This window comes from Balaenoptera acutorostrata, chromosome 7 (genome assembly GCF_949987535.1).
Source record: "Balaenoptera acutorostrata chromosome 7, mBalAcu1.1, whole genome shotgun sequence".
NCBI classification, from domain to species: Eukaryota; Metazoa; Chordata; class Mammalia; order Artiodactyla; family Balaenopteridae; genus Balaenoptera; species Balaenoptera acutorostrata.
In genome coordinates, this window is record NC_080070.1 from 101079442 (window position 1) to 101101604 (window position 22163).

Below are 22163 nucleotides of genomic sequence, written 5' to 3' on the forward strand. Positions count from 1 at the left end.
AAAATGTAGAGGCTGAAAACAAGCTTTTTATTATGCTCAGAGACTTGGGATGCAGCATCACACTGCTGGCTGCTTCTGTCGTGCTGGCACAAGCCCACCCAGATTCAAGAGGAGGGGAATTAAGGCTTCAACTCTTGATGGGGGAGTGGCAAGGTCACACTGTTGAAGAGCACATGGCACAGGTGAGATTTCTGAAGCCACCTTTGGAAAATGCAATCTGTCACACCATAGGTGTGGCTGTTGACTAAGTTCTGGCCAAGAGGATATAAGAGGAATTGGTGTGTTTAACTTCCTGGAAGTGTCCTTAGATGGGGGATGTGTATGTGGTAGGAGGGGAGGTTCCCTTCTCTTTTCCACTTTCCTCTTGGCTGAAATATGGATGTATATACTGGAAGGTAGAGCAGCAATTTGGACAACAAATTTAGGATTACATAGCAACAAGCTGGAAGGAGGCTGGGTGCCTGATGATCCTGGAACCACCCTGCCAGCCCTGAGCTGCTTACATTTACATTACAGAGAAATAAACTTCTATCTTGTTTAAGCTACTATATTTTGCATTTTCTTGTTAATCTTAATAAAAACATCATCATAAATGAAGAAAGATGATGCAAACTTGTCTTAAATTACTGGGTCTATAAAGATAATAATGTTTATATGGTCTATATAATATTTATATGGTTAGAGTTTGACTAATATTGTGGGCCATGAAGTAAGGATCATAGTATTTCATAAAAGCTTAATTCTTAAAATGCTTGACCCTTACCATTAGAAGTACCTTACTATATTTAAAAATAACATATTATTATGAAGTTAAAAAATGGAAATAAAGAAAACATTCACTCATGGAGTGAATATAAGTTGTGTCATAAACAAAGGATTAATGTCAAAATGTATTTTTATTAAAGGGACTAGTTTGTTACATCTTGATTTCTAGCCTTTGACGTTTCTGAACCGTGTATTTATTTTTTTGTATGTGTGTGGGTAGAAAGATAAACTAAGTGAGCTTGCTCTTGAGATATTTTATTTTACAATGATGGTCATGGTAAAAAATGATGTGTTTTAAAATACCATATAATTGGCAAAAGACATTTTCTAATTCAAAACCGTAAACATTCGCAGAATAAACCTCGTTTCAAAGTCCAGGACTTCTTTAAAGCACACATCTCGAATTCTATTTCTTTTTATAGTGAAGTACATATTCCTATTTTTTGAGATATAATTCAAAACCACTGAAAGCATAAGGGAACTTTTTAAAAATAAACAATAACAGTTTAATCAGGCAAAGGTTTTTTTGCTTGAGGGCCATCTGTCCTGACACTGACATTTTATTCAAATTGCTGCACCATCCTCTCTGAAGGGCATCGACTAACTTTAAGTGCCTCACAATAAATGGCACGTTTGTCTTAACAAGTAGTATCTGCATAAAGTGGACAATGGGATAGTATCAGTGAAGCAAAACAATAAAACAGGATGGATGGAGAAAGACTAGATAAAATGTGGCGAAAGAAAAAGAAAGGTGTCACAAAGATGGGGCATTATTTCTTTGTCCAAAGAGAACCAATACCACTATACGACTTTAAACAAAAGACATCACCCACACTTATCAATCCAACTAGATTCTCGGAGGAAAATAAAATGCCGCTACCGAGGTGGAGGCCGAAGTTTCAGGGCAAATCGAGTGGCGCCAGCTCTGCCTGGACTCCGTTGGTGAATGACGCGTGGGAATTCTGCCGAGTGGCCCGCCCGCTCCGGGGCGTGCGGACAGGTGGACGGCCAGGCGGACGGCCAGGCGCGCCTGGGCTGGGGGATGACCCGGGTAGTGCCGAGGGGGGGGGCCCCCGCCGGGCCCCCGCCCCCGACCGCGCCCCTAGCAGCGCGTCCAGCCAGCCAGCCGGCGCCCGCCTGCGTCTTCAGCCCCTCAGCTGCCCAAGCACCCGGCGCCCGCAGGCGGAGGTTGCCATGGTTTCCGGGGGTCACGTGGGGCGCGCTGGCGCCCCCTCCCGCGCTCCGCGGCGGGGCGGGGGCGGGGCGGCCCAGGAAGGGGAGAGGAGCGGCCGCGGTGAGAGCGGGAGGAGCTGGAGATGCTTCCAGCTCTCCCGAGGCCGTGCTCGTTCAGCCGCCGCCGCCGCACGGAGCAGCCGCGCGACGGGAGCCGCGGGCCGGGCCAGCCGGGCCGCCGGGGCCCAGTGCGCCTCGTTCGCAGCGGGTAGCGCAAGCAGCGTCGTCTCCACTCGCTCGGCGGCCGCGGGGCCCGAGACCGGTCCGGGGAGGGGGCGAGGGCGGCGCCCGGGCGCCCGTTGGCAGGGGAGGCAGGATGAGCATCGAGATTCCGGCGGGACTGACGGAGCTGCTGCAGGGCTTCACGGTGGAGGTGCTGAGGCACCAGCCCGCGGACCTGCTGGAGTTCGCGCTGCAGCACTTCACGCGCCTGCAGCAGGAGAACGAGCGCAAAGGCGCCGCGCGCTTCGGCCATGAGGGCAGGACCTGGGGGGACGCGGGCGCCGCCGGCGGGGGCGGTACCCCCAGCAGGGGGGTCAACTTCGCCGAGGAGCCCATGCACAGCGGCTCGGAGAACGGCGAGGAGGAGGAGGAGGAGGCCGCGGACGCAGGGGCGTTCAACGGTAAGGACCCGACCCCCTCGCGCCCCCTCCCACCCCCGCCGCTCCCCTTCGGCCCTTCGATCCCGCAGCTCGGCTCAGCCACCTCTCCCCGCCTTCCCCACCTTCCCTACCTTCCCTTCGCGCCCACCCCCTCAGCATCCATTTCTGTCTCTCCCGCTCGCCCACCTTCCTACTCCGCGCTCTCGTTGTGCCCTCCCCCTCGTCCCCTCCTCTGGAGGTGGGGAGCCCAAAGGTGAGGCTTCTCTGCCCACCCGCCCCCTCTCGTCCTGGGCTCGGAGGCAGAGGCCGGCCAGTTTGGGGTGGGCATCTGAGAAACAACTTTCACTGGGGTTGGAGAAATTTCCCTTGACGGTTGTCACTGTGCATAAATGAAGCTGGCCCACTTGGCATCCTCTTTCAGCCTTTATATTTATTAATGGAGTGTCCAAAGCGAAAAGGCGAGGGGTGTTCAATCGGATTGGCTTTACTGTTGTTAGGACAGCAGATTCACTAAAAGGAGCATGAAATTGGACCCTCGGGGCAGAACAAAATTTATGGTGATAGCTTTGGCATTCTTGGAAACAGTCGTCTATTATTTTCCAATTTAGCAATACCGCGTTGTACTATCTTGGGACACACAACAAAGGATCCCGTTTCGCCTGCAATCCGTGGGGTGTTTGGAATGAAGAAACGGGCTAATGGTTTGCTTTTTATTTAAAACAAATACTGAATGATTTGGTGCCTTAAAAAAAAAAAGTGTGTGAAAAACACTGTAGGAAGTTCTGAAAGCTTGTCGGTTGTCTTTAGAATGAAAAGCCAGTGAGTAATTGTAAGGACTGTGCCAGATACTGAAGCTAGAAAGAATGAATGGGAAAGAAAAAGGGATTTTCTCAAATAGTTGCTCCTGTCAGGTCCTACCTCTTCTGCTTATAACCCTCTTTCTCTGACACACGCAGACACACTTACACATTAACAGCCTTCCATATTTACACAACATGCCTAAATCCCATCTTTGTGGCATCTCAAGCTAAAATACCCGGGTGTGCAAATGTGCAAGTGCTTTTTCTTTGTGGTATAAAGTAACCATGCATTCAGCATCGCACCAGCTTTTATTTATTTACACTGCTTGTAGTTTGTGTGTCCGCAGTGCATTTCATATAATGAAACCATTTTAAAGTGTCATTTCCTTGTATATGTTCCTAGGAAGGTGTTTCTTTTCTTTGCAAACGTGTTGAAAAGTGTTATAAAATTAAGGTATTTTTAGCTTGTCCGAAGCAATCACAAAAAGCACTGGAAATTAGTGCTCTCTGAAGATAAAAGGGAAGATTGTTACTTTAAAAATTTTAATTTTGGACTTAGTAGTGTTTTCAGGGGTAGGATAATCATAGTCTTCATTGTTCATTTTGCACAAGAATTTAATCGAATACTCTTCTTATTAGAAATGAGAAAAGGATAAAAGAGTACATATTTTAAACAGATGGGCAGGAGAAGCCAATGATGAATGACACAGAAAGGGTAGAGACATCTAATATATACTTCTTTTATGCTCCTGAGACACACATGTACACACGAGTACATTCACATGCACACGGACACACACAAAGAAAAAAAAAAGGACTAGTTTCCGAGATTGGAGAAAAGCAAAGGCTAAGGGACTTGGTAAAGAACATATATTCGTTCAGTACAATATATTGTTAGTATAAAATATTTTGTATAATGTTTTTGAAGTACTTTGCATTTATGATTCTGTTTTCTCTTTACAACAATGTAGATTATACACAGAACAGATTCGATTTTTGTTTTGCAGTGAAATAAGCTGTTAAGTTCTGAGTGGTAGGGATCATTTTATATGGTTTTATGGTCTCCAAAGCACCTTTATTGTAAAAATTACTCAGTGTGAGTTTTACTAAATATTTGTTAACCAATTGCCCTATTTATTCCCCATTCCTACCCCCCAAAGACTGTTCTGACTGCAACCAATTTGATCATTATCCAGCGCACACATATGCATATACGTATAACAGAAACTTTGGTGATGGTACTTCCCTTTTCTAGGTGTAGTAAAAAATATCTGTTCAGAGTATTTTCTTTTTTTTTTTAAAGGTAGTTTTTATTAATTTATTATTTATTTATGGCTGTGTTGGGTCTTCGTTTCTGTGCGAGGGCTTTCTCTAGTTGTGGCAAGTGGGGGTCACTCTTCATCGCGGTGCGCGGGCCTCTCACTATTGCGGCCTCTCTTGTTGCGGAGCACAGGCTCCAGACGCGCAGGCTCAGTAGTTGTGGCTCACGGGCCCAGTTGCTCCGCGGCATGTGGGATCCTCCCAGACCAGGGCTCGAACCCGTGTCCCCTGCATCGGCAGGCAGATTCTCAACCACTGCACCACCAGGGAAGCCCTAGAGTATTTTCTATTCTAATCAGTTCTCTCAATTTTTTAAAGGTAAATTGTGAGACCCCCAGTTTAGAGAGAATTTTAGACTACCAAGGGTTGGCGAACTGTTTTGTAAAGGGCCAGAAAGTAAATATTTTAGGCTTTGTGAGCAATGTATGGTCTCAATCGTATATTCCTCTTCTTTTTTTTTTTTTTAAACTTTAAACACATATCCCTTCTGGAGGTTAAGGTTGTACAAAACTGGCCACAGACCAAGGCCATAGTTTGCCAACCCTCGGTCAGAGGGGAAGAAAAAGTCAAAATAATGCCATTGCAGGGCGGGGAGGGGGGAAACAATAGGTATGAGCCTATCAGTGTAATGTCTAGGTCTAAAAAAGTGCTAGAATATAAAAAATGCCAGATACTGGGTAATCCTCCTCTCATAGTAAAGAATTAGAAAAGTAAGTACTAAAGAAGAGTAAAGTACTAGAAGACAAGTCTTAATTTACTGAGATATAACACAAGACCAAATGGATCAATCGTTCTTAAACTTTTGTATACATCTCAAGGATGTTTGATTCAGAAATGAGCATTACCTGGTACTATTCTTGGAGAGCTTTTTTGAACAGGTTGGGGTGGACACCGGGTTTCTTTTTTTTTTTTTTGCAGACATCCCAGCTCGTTCTGATATCTACATTTCCCTGACCACACTTTGAGATATATTGGTCAACAGATAATGATGATTATAATATCACTTTCTCTTATTAACAGTGTAAAAATAGCTGCCATTTATTGACATTCACTGTGTGCTAGGCACTATCTGAATGTTTTAATTCATTATCCCAGCTTTATAAGAAAGGTGAGACTGTCACTTGCCCAGTGTTTCACAGCTAGTGTGCTGTAGGGATTGGAACACCTGTGGGCCTGGCTCCATCCCTGTGCTCTTAAGTTCCAGATTTTATCTCTGGAAGGGGGTGGGGCTGGCATCGCTTGAGCATCCCTTGTATGTCAAGCTCTACTTGAGGTCCTTAATGTGTTTTATCTTTAAGGCTCATAAAAATTAACTTGTCCAAGGTCACACATAGGACTAGTAAGCAGCAGAGCCTGGTTTCTTACTCACATCTCTCTGACCCACGACCATCAGAGGTTTCTCCCTTAATGGAATTTGTACGATGGGCTGACTCACAGGTCAGGTTTTCTTGGTTATTTTTCCAGTAATGGTGATAAATTTGCTTTGATTGATTCACACCCACTCTCATGAATCCCTTAGGACAACGTATTTGTCGATGGTATTTGTGAGAGGTTGGGCAAAAAGGCAAGTTTTTGACCGTGAAGCTGGTGCCCACTGACTCACATAGAGGGATCAAGCATATGACCTTGAACTCATAGTATGGTGGTTGAATCAAGCAAGTGAACCAGGGTTTGGGACCATGGCCATTGACGGCCCTAGGCCAAAAGTCAGATGGGTGAAGGTGGTCTTGACTTCTCTCCTACCTTTCCAAAGGATTCCTTCCTCTGCTGATTGCTTTCCCATTCCCCTTCTATTCTTTTCTAATTTTATCACTTCTAGTGTTTACTTTCAGTTTGCTGTCAATTCTTTTTTTTTTTTGCTGTCAATTCTTGTTAAAAGAGCAACCTTTAGGTGTTAGAATGGCGTATGGCGATCCCCTTTCTGGAAATTCTTGAAGTCCTGAAAAAAGCTGTAGTGGAGTCTCTGCCTCCCTCTTCCCCATCCTACAGAAAGCGAATATAACATGACATGTCTCTTCTGCAAGGGCAGTGTCCCCAGGCTTGGAATTTATTAGGGTTACAGTAAGCCAAAGAGTTGGAATCAGTACCAATTTGGAGTGGAATCTGTGGTAATTAATACAGGCATCATTGTGAGATCTTGTATTGCTCAATTATTTCTTCAGTGAAATGGCTGAAATTATAAAATGAAGTAAATAAAATTCTCAATTGGCAAGTAGTCAGTAACAAATTACATATGGACACATGAAGAGCAATCAAACTGGAAGAAAAATAAACTAATATAAAATATGGAAGACCTAATGTTCTGTATTATGGAAAGCAAAGATCCTGGAGTTCAAAGTGGATACACAAGGCAAAAAATCTTTGTGGATACACAAAGATAGAAATTTATCATGTAAAATCTGTGACTTAATCCTCTTAACTCTGATTTACGTCAGATGTTTTTGGAGAACTTTATCTACCTTTGCATTTTTACAGTTTAAGGGGATTGTGGAGACTTTACCAGAGATCCTGAAAATTATGTAAAATATTGGAAAGTCGGAGCTTATGGTGGGAGATTAAGGGAACAAAGGTATTTATCATGAGAGGAAATGGTTGAAAGAGAGTTAAGAGTAACATTCATGTGTCTGAAAATTTTTCTTAGAGGATTCTGAGCAAATATTCTTCATCTCTGTTATATACAGAATTAGAAGAACTAAGCTTCATTGTAGCTTGAAGAATAAAAGTCAGAAATCCATCTGTCTGAAATGGCGTATGTGGTCTTCCAAAAATGAGATGGCAAAGCAGTCGGGGTAATAGATTGATTTTCCAAGAATCTGCTGTGAAAACGTTCTTAAGCTTGTTCATACTGGGAGTGAAAAAATAGGTTGATCCGTATGTTGCATTCATGGCCTAACTGACAGCAGGAAACTGTAGAGAGTAATAATCATAGCTTTAAAGGAGTGTTGCTTTGGCCGATTTTTTAGGCTCACTTCTATGGGCCCTTATTTAAGAACTTGCTCTCTTGATGGCTATTAGAGACTGTTGTGGGACAAAGCAGCCAGTCCTTAGCTCTTGCCTCCTGCTTCACGTAGCTGTCAACATATGACTAAAGAAAGACATTTATTCTAGCAGTGGTACTTACGCAACGGACTGAAAGTTAAAATATCTTTTTAATATATTATGAAACTCTTAAATCCATTTAATCGGTTTGAAAAATCTTCATGGAAGTCAGTTTTGGGGGGTTAACTTTAAATTCAGACAACATCTATTTTCTTTTATGTATGAGGTGCTGTGTGAGGCATGTTGACATGTTATCGTAGTAACAGTGCCTGCCTCGTGAAGTTGTTAGCGAGGATAAATGGAGTAATATTGGCAAGGTCCTTAGGATAGTGCACCCAGCAAGCGTTGATTACCTGTTAAACAAATGATCTGATTTATAAGTATTCCAGAAATGTGTTCTTTCTAAGTAGCAATTTCATTGTGCTTGGTGGAGATGAATCTAATGTTTGCACTTTATAGAAAGATGAAGTAGGAAATGAGCTTACTGGGCAGTTCCTCTTAGGATTTAATGTGAAGTTATGTTGCATAGTAATAAAACCAACATCCTTTCAGCTGATAATTTGTAGCTAAGCACGCCAGGATTTTGTAATTAATGAGACTTTGTGGTCTTTGGCTATTACAAATTTATATAGTAGTTTTAAATCCTCCTGAAGTGGATTACATCCTTCATGACAATGGCTAAAATGTTGAAGCCGTTATTTTATTTATGAGCTTAAAACAGTAATGTTAGAGAAGATTTTTAAAATATTTTGAGTTATAGATGGTAATTGTGATTTTTCAAAGAAGAACGGTTAAGAACATTATTCATTTTAATAGTAGTATTAAATGGATTGCTTTAGGGATTGAAATTGGGAAATCAAAGGATTTTGAAAGAGTGTTCTTTCTCAAACTCTTATCCATCTATTACTTTAAACTTTGGGAAGAGGGAGGGAGGGGAGGGATGGAGGGATGAGAAGAGAGAGAGAAGGCGGAAGAGAGGAGTAAAATTAGTTGGAACTTGTGAAGGGTTCTTTGAGTAACTTACACTTTTTCTGAAGGGATGGCAGAGAACCTAAACAAAAATTGAAGCACTGGATACTTTCATATCTTAAAAATCAAACTCTTTAGCTATTATTTAATGTAAGAGCATTATAAGCTTTCCATTTGAAGACATGTAAGTAAGCTTTCCATTTGAGGTCGCACATATAGTGATGTACTGTGTCTGGGTGGGACAGAGTAAATATTTAATGGTTATTTATTGTTGCAAATCTCACTCCATGGATTCCAGTAAATTTCCAGCTGTCAAGGTTTTGTTCATAGCTGTGTCAAAAAACAAATGTGTTTCTTTTTCAGCTGTACTAACAAGAGACCTTTGAAACTGTCAAGGAGGAGTTTATTTGTGATCCATTAAAAAAGCCATTTAATGAGAGTAGTAGCAATAGAGAAGGCCTGCGGTGGAGGTTGGGGTTGATGGGGCGAGGGGTTCAGCGAAGGTGATTGAATGACTGACCTTGGGGTCTGCCTTAACAATGTCAAGAGTCACAGAGTAAAGGGGCCGAGACCTGGGTTAGCCCATGAGGAGGGGGAATGTGTGTAAGTTGGGAGGTAGGATGCTGTGCCCATTCACTCACTGCAGACATATTTAAAGAGAGCCAACTCCTTCCTTTTTTTTTTTTTTTAAAAAAAAGGAATAGTTATTTTCTTAAGTTTACTATCTCTAGACTTCTTAAGAAACAATCCTTTTGTCAGAGACTGTCTCATAGATAGAATATGTTGTCTATTTCATTTAACAGATGGAGCAGCTGAAAGCAGGAGACGGTTCCTTGCCCAGATTTAGTCTGTTTTGGTCTTTCTGTTAATAGAATTATCACAATTCATGTGCTGTTTATATTAACTTACGTACTATGAATCCTTTCTGTCTTCCATCAGGGTGATAGATAAGGTCGAAAAGTCTAGGCTAAAGAGAGGTACTTTTGTTCTTTTGCCTTCAGAATTACCAATTTTTTTTTTCTCTTTGATTTTTTTCATTGCGGTGAAATCTAGTATTAGGTTTTATTTTTGTATCAATTGCTTAAGAAGAGACAATGGAAAAGAAAAAAGAGTGCAGTGACTTTTCTGAGGTGGATGAGTTATTGTCTTCGTGTTCTTGGTCCTGTTCTTACTGTCCTTCCGCCTTATCCTTGCCGTTTAGTTGTGGTTGGGTTGGTCCCAAAACCCCATACAAAAACGTCACTGTGATACTGATCATTATCTTTATTTTATGGGAGTGAGTTTTTGTGTTTCGGAAATTCAAAATGACTCAGGCTGTTCCATTATGTAATTATTTTGTGGAAAGAATTTGAGCTAAAATTTTCAGGTCATGGCTTACATGAAAACAAAACAATCTAAAAAAAATCAGAAATATAAACACAGTTGGTGTAACATTTATAAATGTTTCAGCAATAGGCTCTGCCATGTGTAGCTTAATATGTTTGGAAACTGAAAAAAAAAACATCATTCCAGTTGCTACTGTTTAAAAAATGTTTCTGTGTTTTAAAAAAGACAAAAGGTCAAAATGTAAACACATGTTCTACATAAAAGTGAAGCCAAGAAGATACACTGTATGCAGTGATTCCGGTATCCGTTTGGCTGGGGACTGACACTGTTTAATTTACATTAGCTGTTCCAAGACAAAATAGTTCATGCGAGTGATATTGAGGGGAATTTTTTTTTTTTTTTTGGATAAAGGAGAAGGAAAAAGCTTCCATTCGTTTAAATACATTTTAGTTAGACTCAAAAAGCATCTTTCCAAAAGGTTCTGAATTAAAACATGACTCAGCTGTTTCATTTCAGTTGCTATAGAAAGCTAATGTTTGTTAAATGATATTCTTTTTATTTAATCATTGTTAACTTTTTTGGCTGCTTAAGTGCCAGACGCTGAATAAGGCTGTTTATACATATCATTCAGCCCTCCCCCAAAGTAAGTGGTAGAGTCAGGATTTGAACCTGACAGTCTTGAATTCAGAGCCCATCTCCTTAACCATGGTACACAGACTTCATTTTTAGTAACTCTTACAGCAGTAACATGGTTGAAAAGAACCACATATCAAAAAATAAGCTTCCAACTTTTCCCTCTAAAAATTTACAGCCTAGCCCAGCATTGATCTTTCCCTTTTACAATTTGTTTTTTCTGTCTATTCTACCCAAATTAGCACTTGGTATACTGTTTTGTTTTGTTTTGTTTTAAAGAGAACCTTTATTTTATTTTATTTTGGCCATGCCATGCAGCTTGCGGGATCTTAGTTCCCTGAGCAGGGATCAAACCCAGGCCCTCGGCAGTGGAAGTGTGGAGTCCTAACCACTGGACCGCAAGGGAAGTCCCAGCACTTTGTATACTTTAGAAGCTCAATAAAATGTTTATTTTAAAAATGAACACCTCATATACTGAGCTGTTTAATTCTCAAAACCTTTTTGATTATGTACAGTCATTAGCAAAATATATTTGACTATACACATCCCATGTATGTTTTTATAAATTTTGTGCGTGTACCAGTATATTAACTTACTATGTATATGAGAAAGCATCCCACCGTATAAATTTTGAAAGAGAGAAGTAACAAGTAATTGTAAACAAGTTGTAATTTTTACTACACCCTAAATGATTGCCTTGTACTCTGCCTTGGGGGTGCATGACCCCATTTTGGAGACCACAATCCTAACAATAGAACTTAACCCATACTCTTAATAATATGTAAGCTAGCTGTAGTAAACTTTGGCTTCCTCTTTTAAGTTCCTGGATTATAAAGGACCCGCAGGTATGCAGGGTCCTAGTGTGTGTGTGTGTGTGTCTTTTTTAATAGACATTCATTAGGTAAGTTAATTGTTTGGCTCAGCTGAACTTTGGCAGAATAAAGAGGAAAATTCTATCTTATAAAAAGGAAATAAAATCATATTATCTGACAGGTAAGATCTAGGCTTTTTCTTTTAAATCTGTATTCCTGTCTGTACCTTGAACTTCAGCCTCGATTATAGAGTACTAATGTCCTTGGTGCACATATTGGGGATGTGACAAACAGAATCATAATCATACCATGTTACAGGTGTTTAGTTAAGTTTAGTCATGGAAGTGCCAATCAGAATTAGAAGAAACTCTAAAGTTTAAGATAGTTTAAAAGATTAGGACCAGGCAACATCCTAAGGAAAAAAAATAAAATAAAATAGTTTAGAAGAAATGCAGTTACATAGGGTATCTGAGGAAGGCCATTTCTGGAGATGACAGTTGGTTAGGAGGGAGCCTCTTCACTATCTCCCTTTTTGTAACTTTTAAAAAAAAGCTTGTCATATACTTGTATTACCTATTAAATACATTTTAAGTGAAAAAAGACATGAAAGAAAGGCAATTCTTTTATAAACGTCCGGTGGGTAGTAGATAAAACACTATAGAGGCACACAGTATGGTTCGAAATTGATGTAGCCAAATATTCTCACCTAAGTTATTCTCTTGGTCCTGGGTACCCAGTCCTCTTTCCTTAACTTTCTGCCAAATCCCAGTTTTTCTCCAAAGGTTAGCTTACAGTTCGCCCTACCAGAAAATCCTTACGAGATTCTCTGGTTGACATGAATGGTGTCAAAATGGCAGGATGAACGTGCCCTACTTCAGAGTAAGCTTGGCGGATGTCACATGTGCCTGGCACAGGCAGGCACGGAAACACAGGAATAAGCTCCCTCCCTCCAAGACCTTCCTGCACGCATCTCACTTGGCCCACAGAAGGTGCTCAAATACACTTTAAATTAACCTCAAGTTGAATACTGAATGTGTCATAATAGTAAACATCTATAAGTGTATATTTCTAAAGTGATTGAAACCTTCTTGGGCGCATAAATATTAAAAATAGCCTCCTGATAATCCTTTATATTGATGCATTTTAAAATGTTTTCATGAAATATAAAAGCCTTACCCTGTGTTCAGTTTCATAGGTTTAGACTTCATTATATTTTAAAAAAAAGGTGGCATATTATATTTTGGCCTGATATTTGATCACTCTGCCACATGCAAAGAACACAAGTGCACAGGCTCGCCTTGCGGGTGAGGATTGCACACTCATCGAGGAGACGTTCTGACCCCCCTAAACTTCCCGTGTCACTTCTTCTGCTTCTGTGAGCCCTGTGTTAAATCCCAAATGCATCTGTTGCCCTGAACCTGCTTTGTCCTGTTTTCTCTCTCCATCTTGCCTCATTCCTGCCACCTTGAAAGCAGGCTGTCTTCCTCCCTTTATTGCATGAATCCTGCTCACCCCCGAGGTGAGCCCTTTGGAGCCCTCCGGTTTTAGCTGTAGCTCCAGCACAGACCTCTCGCCTTCAGGTTTAGGTTGACATATCTCCCTGCTTACCAGCCACCTCTGCTTGCATCTTCTTCAGGCACCTCCAGATAATTTTGTCCTAAACTTAATGTGTTATCATCTACCTCTATTATTATTCTTTCCTACTCATGTTACTTTTTTCCCACCACTAATTTGATAAACACAGTCAATAGAGCCCCTTTCCTCTGCCTCCTACTTCTTAAACCTGGTAGTTTATGGAAAACAAACAAAACAGATTGCTTTTATTGCTAAAAATTTTTAAGTAGTGCTGAAAAATCAGAAACACTGGAAACTTTTTAGGAATATGACTTCACTTTGGCATAGGCTCTAGGTTTGAATCCTGACTCTGCCATTTATAACTTTTGGAACCTTAAGCAAGTTACTTTACCATCTGTGCCTCAGTTTCCCCATCTGTGAAATGGGAATGATGGTAGTACTTACCTCAGAGGGTTCTGGTAAGAATAAATGAGTTGACAGTGTGTGGCATATACTAAGCCTTATATATGGGTTTGTTAAAAAAACAGAGGAAGGAAGGAAGAGAGGAAGGGCAAGTTTTAGAAGTTAGAACCTGACGGGTTTTAAAAATGAAGTTTGATTTGAAATGTAAGAAACTAGAGATTGCTTTCAAGGCAGTGTAGTAATAGTCCTTAAAGAAAATGTTATTAATGAAAAATATAAAAGTAAAGTCTTCAGATCTTTCAGCTGAGTGTTTCAAATTTTTTTAAAAAACCCTGCTCTTTTAAGTCTCAAGTCCTCCTTTAATTCCTTTGAAATGCAAGTAAAATAGTCTGACTTAAAAAAAATAAGGTTAAAAAAAAGCAATGGGATAAAGCTTTGCTTTGTTTTCACACCATCTTCTCCCTTGAGAATCAGTGTCTAACTGGTAGAATAAATAAATTTGTGTGTGCAAAATCTCCAAGTTTATGGTTTTATTCAAGCTTTAATAAGTTATTTTAAAACAAACTTGGGAAAGAGTAAGTAGGGATATTGAAAATAGTTACTTAATTTAAATGAGGCAGATGCTTATAGTAAAAAACATGAATATGTACCTGAAATATAAATTAATTGGAAAAAATTGGTTGTATAAACTTGACAGCTTGTTGCCATTTCCTCATGTCATAATATTTATGAAAGTAAGCTCATGGTGGGAGAAACTTTTATACCTAAGTTTTACATTAGAATGTGGTTTTATTCTGAAAACCGATCATTCTGTACTTGCTCCACTACAAATTGCTATCTTAATAGAGTTCAAAAAAAAAAAAAAAAAAGACAGTTCTTTTGGATATCTTTGCTTTTACACAGAGTTATTCACAGGTCTTTGTTTTTTTTTTTTTTTAAGGTGTCATTGATTTTTTAACGTTAGTTTTGTTTTTTTTATTTAATTTTATTTTTGGCTGCATTGGGTCTTTGTTGCTGTGCATGGACTTTCTCTAGTTGCAGCACACTGGCTTCTCATTGTGGTGGCTTCTTGTTGTGGAGCATGGGCTCTAGGTGCGTGGGCTTCAGTAGTTGTGGCGCGTGGGCTCAGTAGTTGTGGCTCGGCTGTAGAGCGCAGGCTCAGTAGTTGTGACGCATGGGCGTAGTTGCTCTGTGGCATGTGGGATCTTCCCAGACCAGGGCTCAACCACGTGTCCCCTGCATTGGCAGGCAGATTCTTAACCACTGTGCCACCAGGGAAGTCCTTGATATCTTATTTGACTGTCATTAACAACAGTTTACCAACTAAGCAATATTATGATCTTTGATTCCTCATAATACCTTAAAATAATTTCCTTATAATTTCTTAAAAAGAATTCAAAAAGTATTTTAGTTTTCACATTTTAAGAAAAACACATTTGCAGAAAGGATATTTTGTGAAATATATTTTAGGAGCACATTTAGCATTAAAAGGGTACAAAGCTTCAGTTATGCAAGATGAATGAGTTCTGGGATCTAATGTATATAGTATGGTGACAGTTACCAATACTGTATTATATACTTGAAATTTGCTGAGAGGATAGATCTTAAGTTAAATCTTAACACACACACACACACACACACACACACACACACACAGAGTGGTGACTGTAGAGGTGATGGTTAAATTATTTAGCTTGATTGGGATGGTCTTTTCACAGTGTATACATATATCAAAACATCAAGTTGCACACCTTAAATATATGCAATTTTTATATGTCAAAGGTAATAAAGTAAAAAAAAAAAAAAGCAGTGTGAATTAATCTGGTTGGGCTGATAGTATTGAGTATACTGAGAGATTTTTATCTCCGAAACCAAGCAGAGCAGAAATTTTCTCTTTCCCTCTCTCCCTCTTCTTCCTTCTCCCTCCCTCCATCCCTCCCTCCCTCTTCTCTTTTTTAAAAATTATGAAATATTTCCAATATACAGAAATGAACAGACACTAAATAAGGAACACTCACATGAGCCATCCCCTGTCTCTAACAGATTTTAACACTTCAGTTTTTTTACTTTGAAGAAAATATCACATGTACAGTAGGAGTCTCCTTGTGTACCCCTTTCTTATCCTGTTCTCTTAATTTCCTTCTCCATAGATAACCACCACTATGATGAATTTGGTGTTTATACTTCCTATATATGTTTTTGTACTCTTACTACAAAGGCATTTATTCATAGATTAGAAATAATGATATTTTGCATGTATTCAAAGTTCATATAAATTGTGCCACTTACGAAAGTTTCATTTATGTAAATTATCCTTCCGCTTGTTTTTGAGAACAGTGTTTGAGGTAATGTTTCATTGATTCATGTAGCTCTTGTTCATTTTTTTTAAACTCCTATTAGTATACCCTTATATAAGTGGACACTTCATCCATTCTTTGATAAATACTTTGCTTGTTTCTAACTATTTGTTATTACAGTGCTGCAGTGAGCATAATGTGTGTGTGTGTGCATGTATGTGTATTATGCAAATGTACTAGAGTTTTTTAAAGTGTGAGGACCCCTGGAGAACCATTCATCTCCCACTCCTTGACTTTTTCAGGGAGTCTATGGAGTGAAAACTATAATAATAATAATAAGTTATTTTCCCTTTCCCCCTGCCCTCCCATTCTCTCAGAAGTATATAGTAGAGTTTTTCAGAGGCTGCATAATGTATGATATTGCAACAGATTGAATGCAGAAGCAGATATGAGAACCCAACTGTCTTCTATTATACTAGATTTGCAGAAAGGTAAAACAGAGTCATTCTTCTTATTAATTTTTTTTGTTTTGGAAAATATAGTTATTTTCCATAAAATTGTTATTTATCGTAACACATAATCATCTTGTTAATTTTAAGTGAAATAATATTTCAAAAATAATTTTAATTTCTTATACACTATATATTGATGACTATAACCCATATAAGCAAATAATTTTTAAGAGTGTAAAGAGGTTTTGAGACCACAAAGTTTGAGGACTGCAGTTCTAGGGTATACACCTAAGCGTAGAAAGTCTGGTTGTAGGGAATGCCCAGCTGTCACTGCACGTCATATTGCCATATTTGCAAAGCTGTTATACTAGTTTATACTCTCAGCAGTAGTATAAGAGATCTTGGTTCTCCACATTCAAGCGACCATTTGATATTGTCAGATTTTAACCAGCTTTGCCAATAAGACGGATGTTAAATTGTAATCTCATTGTAAATTGAATATGCTTTTCCCTAATTACTAGTGATCTTGATCATCTTTTTTATCTTCATTGATCATATCTCTAGTTCATCTTCTGTGAAAAAAGTTTTTTTTCTTGTCATTTTTCCTGTCTGATTGTGTTGTTCTTACTGATTTGTAGGAGTGTCTCCTCTCCTCTCCTCTCCTCTTCTATCCTCTCCTCTCCTTTCCTTTTCCCTCTCTCCCTCCCTGCCTCCCTCCTTCCCTTCCTTCCTTCCTTCCACGTTCTGGTTACTAATCCTTTGTTGGTAACATGCATTGAAAAAAATGTTCTCCCAGTTTTGGGCTTGTCTTTTCATTTTGTTTATGTAGGTTGAATAGAATTTCCTTTGTTTCTCTTCCAGTGTTATTGAGATGTAATCGACATACAGCACTGTACAAGTTTAAGGTGTACAGCATAATGATCTGACTTAAGTACATCATGAAATGATGACCGCAAGAGGTTTAGTGAACATCCATCATCTCATATAGATGTAAAAGAAAAGGAAAAATGTATTTTTTCCTTGTGATGAGAACTCTTAGGATTTACTCTCTTAACAACTTCCATATGTAGCACACAGCAGTGTTGATTATATTAATCACATTGTACATTACATCCCTAGTACTTATTTATCCTGTAACTGGAAATTTATACCATTTGACCATCTTCATCCATTTGCTCATCCCCTCAACCCTTGCCTCTGGTAACCACAAATCTGATCTCTTTTTCTATGAGTTTATTTCTTTGTTTGTTGAAGTATAATGGACCTACAACACTATGTTAGTTCCTGGTGCACAACATAGTGATTCAGTATTTGTATACATTGCAGAATGATTACCATGATAAGTCTAGTTACCATCTGTTGCCATACAAAGATATTACATTTTTATTGACTATATTCCCCATGCTGTACATTTCATCCCCATGTTTTGTAACTGGAAGCTTGTACCTCTTAATTTCCCTCACCTGTTTCACTCTTTTCATTCATGTTCATACCATTTCACTCAAGAACAGAATTTCCTGATTTTATTGTAGCCTAACATTAATCCCTTCCTTTATACGTATACTTTTTTGTGCCTTAAGGAATCTATCTCTACCTCGAATTAAAAAGATAAGCTCTTCATTTTCTTGTAAAAATGAAAAAGTCTTGAGTTTCACACTTAAGGTTTTAATCCATCTATAATTTATTTTTGTGCCTGGTATGAGATGAGAATCTCATTTCATTTTTTAAAAATATGCATCATTTATTGACTTTTTTCCCCCACTGATTTTTAAACATCTATTTTCCATTTTTATGTGAAGGTACTTACAGTCTATTCTGTTCTGTTGGTTTGTCCATTCTTTAATTACTCTCTCTTTCTCCTAATATGACTTTATATGGTCTTGATATGTGGTAAGTAAGTACATCCACCTTATTTTTCTTCAGAATTGTTTAACTATTCATGGGCTTTTATTATTCCACAGAACTTTTAGGATAAGCTTCTTTAATGATGTGAAAAACTTTATTAGGTGTTTGTTGGAATTTATAAACAAATTTGGAGACATAAATATTCCATGAACATTGCATATCTCTATTTATCCGGTCTTCCTTTCATTTCTTCAGTGTTTTATCATTTTCTCCATAAAGGATTTTCTTGTCTTTTCTTAGTTTTATTTCTAAGTAACATATTATTTTTGTTGGTATTATAACTGGGATATTTTTCTATTACATATTCTAATTAGTTGTTACTAAGAATATATAAAAAGAACTGTTAAAACTCAATAACAAAAAGCCGCTAATCAAACTGATCAAAAGACCTAAACAGTTTAATAAAGAAGACATAAAAGAAGATGGCCACGTGGGAAGATGTGGAGTTAGCGTCTCCCCACAAGTAGGGTGCCTGCCAGCCCATGGTGGGGGACTCTGACGCCCAAGGAGACAGGAAGAACCCCAAAGTGAACCGGTAGGATGTAGGGGGACTGAGGGGAAAGGAGAAGTGGAGGCCAGACAGGATCGGTGCCCCTGAGGCTGGGGAGATGAGGAGAGGCAGGCGGGAGCGACTCTCCAGGAAGAGCGGGAGAGGAGCGGAGGACAATCGCCTGGCCCACTCAGGCCGGGGAGCCTGCTGAGCTCCCAAGCCAGTACCCCGCCCTCCAAAGCCCCATCCAGGCCACATGGGTCCTGGGGGCATAGGAAGGAGGCCGGGGAGACCAGGAGAGGCAGGTGGGAGGGGCCCTCTAGGAGGAGTGGGTGAGGAGCAGAGGGCAATTGCCCTGCCCACTCAGGCCCAGGGAGCCTGCTGAGCTCCCAGGTAGATCCCCTGCCCTCCAAGTCCCCTCCAGGCTGCGTGGGTCCTTGGGGGCATAGGAGGGAGGCAAGGGAGATCAGGAGAGGCAGGTGGGAGGGGCCCTCCCAGACCAGAGGAGCAGGAGAGGAGAGGAGGGCATTTGCCCCACCCACTCGAGCCCAGGAAGCCTGCTGGACTCCCAGGTGAGGTCCGCTGCCCTCTGAGACCAGGGGTGGGGGGCACGCCTGGGCCCCTTCTGTTCCTTGAGCCTAAGCCCCGCCCCCCACAGCCCCCAGAGCCTTTTCCAGCCCTGTGGGTCCTGAGCATTGGCCCCGCCCACCACCCAAACCTCGCCCTTGCTTAGGCCCTGCCCTCCACAGCCAAGGCCTTCCCCCTGCTCCCTTTTTTAAATTTTCCCTCCTCTTTTTTACTATTGTGGTACTGATGTACCTTCCGGTTGTTAATTCATCTATGTTTTTATTTTTATATTCTTCCTAACATATCTGTTAGTTTCCTAGTCTAATTTTATTTTTTACTTTGTTGTTGTTGTGTGTTTTTTTGTTTGTTTTTTTTTCTTTGTTTTTTTTGCTGCCCCAGGTGGCTTGCAGGATCTTGGTTCACGAGCCCAGGGTCAGGCCGAAGCTTCTGTGGTGGGAGCTCCGAGTCTGAACCACTGGACTAACAGAGAACCTCAGACCCCAGGGAATATTCATCAGAGTGAGGTCTCATGGAGGTCCTCATCTCAGCACCAAGACCCAGCTCTACCCAATAGCCTACAAACCCTAGTGTTAGAAGCCTCAGGCCAAACAACCAGTAAGACAGGAACACAATCCCACTCATAAAAAAAAAAAGAGAGAGAGACAGCAAAAAAATATATCACAGATGAAGGAGCAAGGTAAAAACCTACAAGACCAAATAAATGAAGAGGAAATAGGCAATCTACCTGAAAAAGAATTCAGAGTAATGATAGTAAAGATGATCCATAATCTCAGAAATAGAATGGAGGCACGGATTGAGAAAATACAAAAAATGTTTAACAAAGATGTAGAAGAACTAAAGAACAAACAAACAGAGATGAACAACACTAGGAAAAATGAATAACAGAATAACTGAGGCAGAAGAACGATTAAGTGAGCTGGAAGACAAAATGGTGGAAATAACTGCTGAGGAGCAGAAAAAAGAATGAAAAGAATTGAAGACAATCTCAGAGACCTCTGGACAACACTAAACACACCAACATTCGAACTATAGGGGTCCCAGAAGAAAAAGAGAAAAAAAAAGGATCTGAGAAAATATTTGAAGAGATTATGGTCGAAAACTTCCCTAACATGGGAAAGGAAATAGTCAACCAAGTCCAGGAAGCACAGAGAGTCCCATACAGGGTAAACCCTAGGAAAAACACACCAAGACACATATTAATAAAACTAACAAAAATTAAATTCAAACAAAAAATATTAAAAGCAGCAAGGGAGAAACAAAAAATAACATACAAAGGAATCCCCGTAAGGTTATCAGCTGATTTTTCAGCGGAAACTCTGCAGGCCAGAAGGGATGGCAGGATATACTTAAAGTGATGAAAGAGAAAAACCTACAACCAAGATTACTCTACCCAGCAAGGATCTCATTCAGATTGGACAGAGAAGTCAAAAGCTTTTCAGACAAGCAAAAGCTAAGAGAATTCAGCACCACCAAACCAGCTTTACAACAAATGCTAAAGAAACTTATCTAAGCAGGAAACACAGAAGAAAAAGACCCACAAAAACACCCAAAAAAATTAAGAAAATGGTAATAGGAACATACATATCAATAATAACCTTGAAGGTAAATGGATTAAATGTCCCAACCAAAAGACACAGACTGGCTGAATGGATACAAAAACAAGACCCGTATATATGCTGTCTACAAGAGACCCACTTCAGACCTAGGGACACATACAGACTGAAAGTGAAGGGATGGAAAAAGATATTCCATGCAAACGGAAATCAAAAGAAAGCTGGAGTAGCAATACTCGTATCAGGTAAAATAGACTTTAAAATAAAGACTGTTACAAGAGATAAGGAGGGACACTACATAATGATCAAAGGATCAATCCAAGAAAAAGGTACAACAATTATAAATGTTTATGCACCCAACATAGGAGCACCTGAGTACATAAGGCAAATGCTAACAACCATGAAAGGAGAAATGGACAGTAACACAATAATAGTAGGGGACTTTAACACCCCACTTACACCGATGGACAGATCATCCAAACAGAAAATAAACACAAGCTTTAAATGACATAATAGACCAGATAGATCTAATTGATATTTATAGAACATTCCAACCAAAAGTGCCAGAATACACTTTCTTCTCAAGTGCACATGGAACGTTCTCCAGGATAGATCACATCTTGGGTGACTGATAATCAAGCCTTGGAAAATTTAAGTAAATTGAAATCGTTTCAAGCATCTTTTCTGACCACAGCGCTATGAGATTGGAAATCAATTACAGGAAAAAAACTGTAAAAAAACACACATACATGGAGGCTAAACAATGCGCTACTAAATAGCCAAGAGATCACTGAAGAAATCAAAGAAGAAATTTAAAAATACATAGAAACAAACAACAATGAAAACACGATGACCCAAAACCTATGGGACGCAGCAAAAGCAGTTCTAAGAGGGAAGTTTATAGCAATTCAGTCTAACCTCAAGAAACAAAAATCTCAAACAATCTAACCCTACACTTAAAACAACTAGAGGAAGAAGAAATGGACAAATTCTTGGAAAGGTACAACTTCCCAAGACTGAACCAGGAAGAATTAGAAAATATAAAGAGACCTATCACAAGTAATGAAATTGAAACTGTAATTAAAAATCTTCCAACAAACGAAAGTCCAGGACCAGATGGCTTCACAGGCAAATTCTATCAAACATTTAGAGAAGAGCTAACACCTATCCTTCTCAAACTCTCCCAAAAAATTGCAGAGGGAGAAACACTCCCAAATTCATTCTATGAAGCCACTATCACCCTGATACCAAAACCAGCAAAAGATACCAGAAAAAAAGAAAATTCTAGACCAATATCACTGATGAACATAGATGCAAAAATCCAGAACAAAATACTAGCAAACAGAATTCAACAGCAGATTAAAAGTATGATACACCATGATCAAGTGGGATTTATCCCAGG

General features: G+C 39.7%; 1 protein-coding gene across 1 annotated transcript in view; it reads left to right on the plus strand.

Annotated features, from left to right (window-relative positions):
* The first annotated feature begins 2010 nt into the window (after positions 1-2010).
* Positions 2011-22163, plus strand: part of PRKAR2B (protein kinase cAMP-dependent type II regulatory subunit beta) — a 108530-nt gene continuing 88377 nt past the window's right edge. The window contains exon 1 of the mRNA XM_057550507.1: positions 2011-2621. Coding sequence (XP_057406490.1) covers positions 2315-2621 — 307 coding nt within the window. The 5' untranslated portion in view covers positions 2011-2314. The remainder of the gene's footprint in view (positions 2622-22163) is intronic.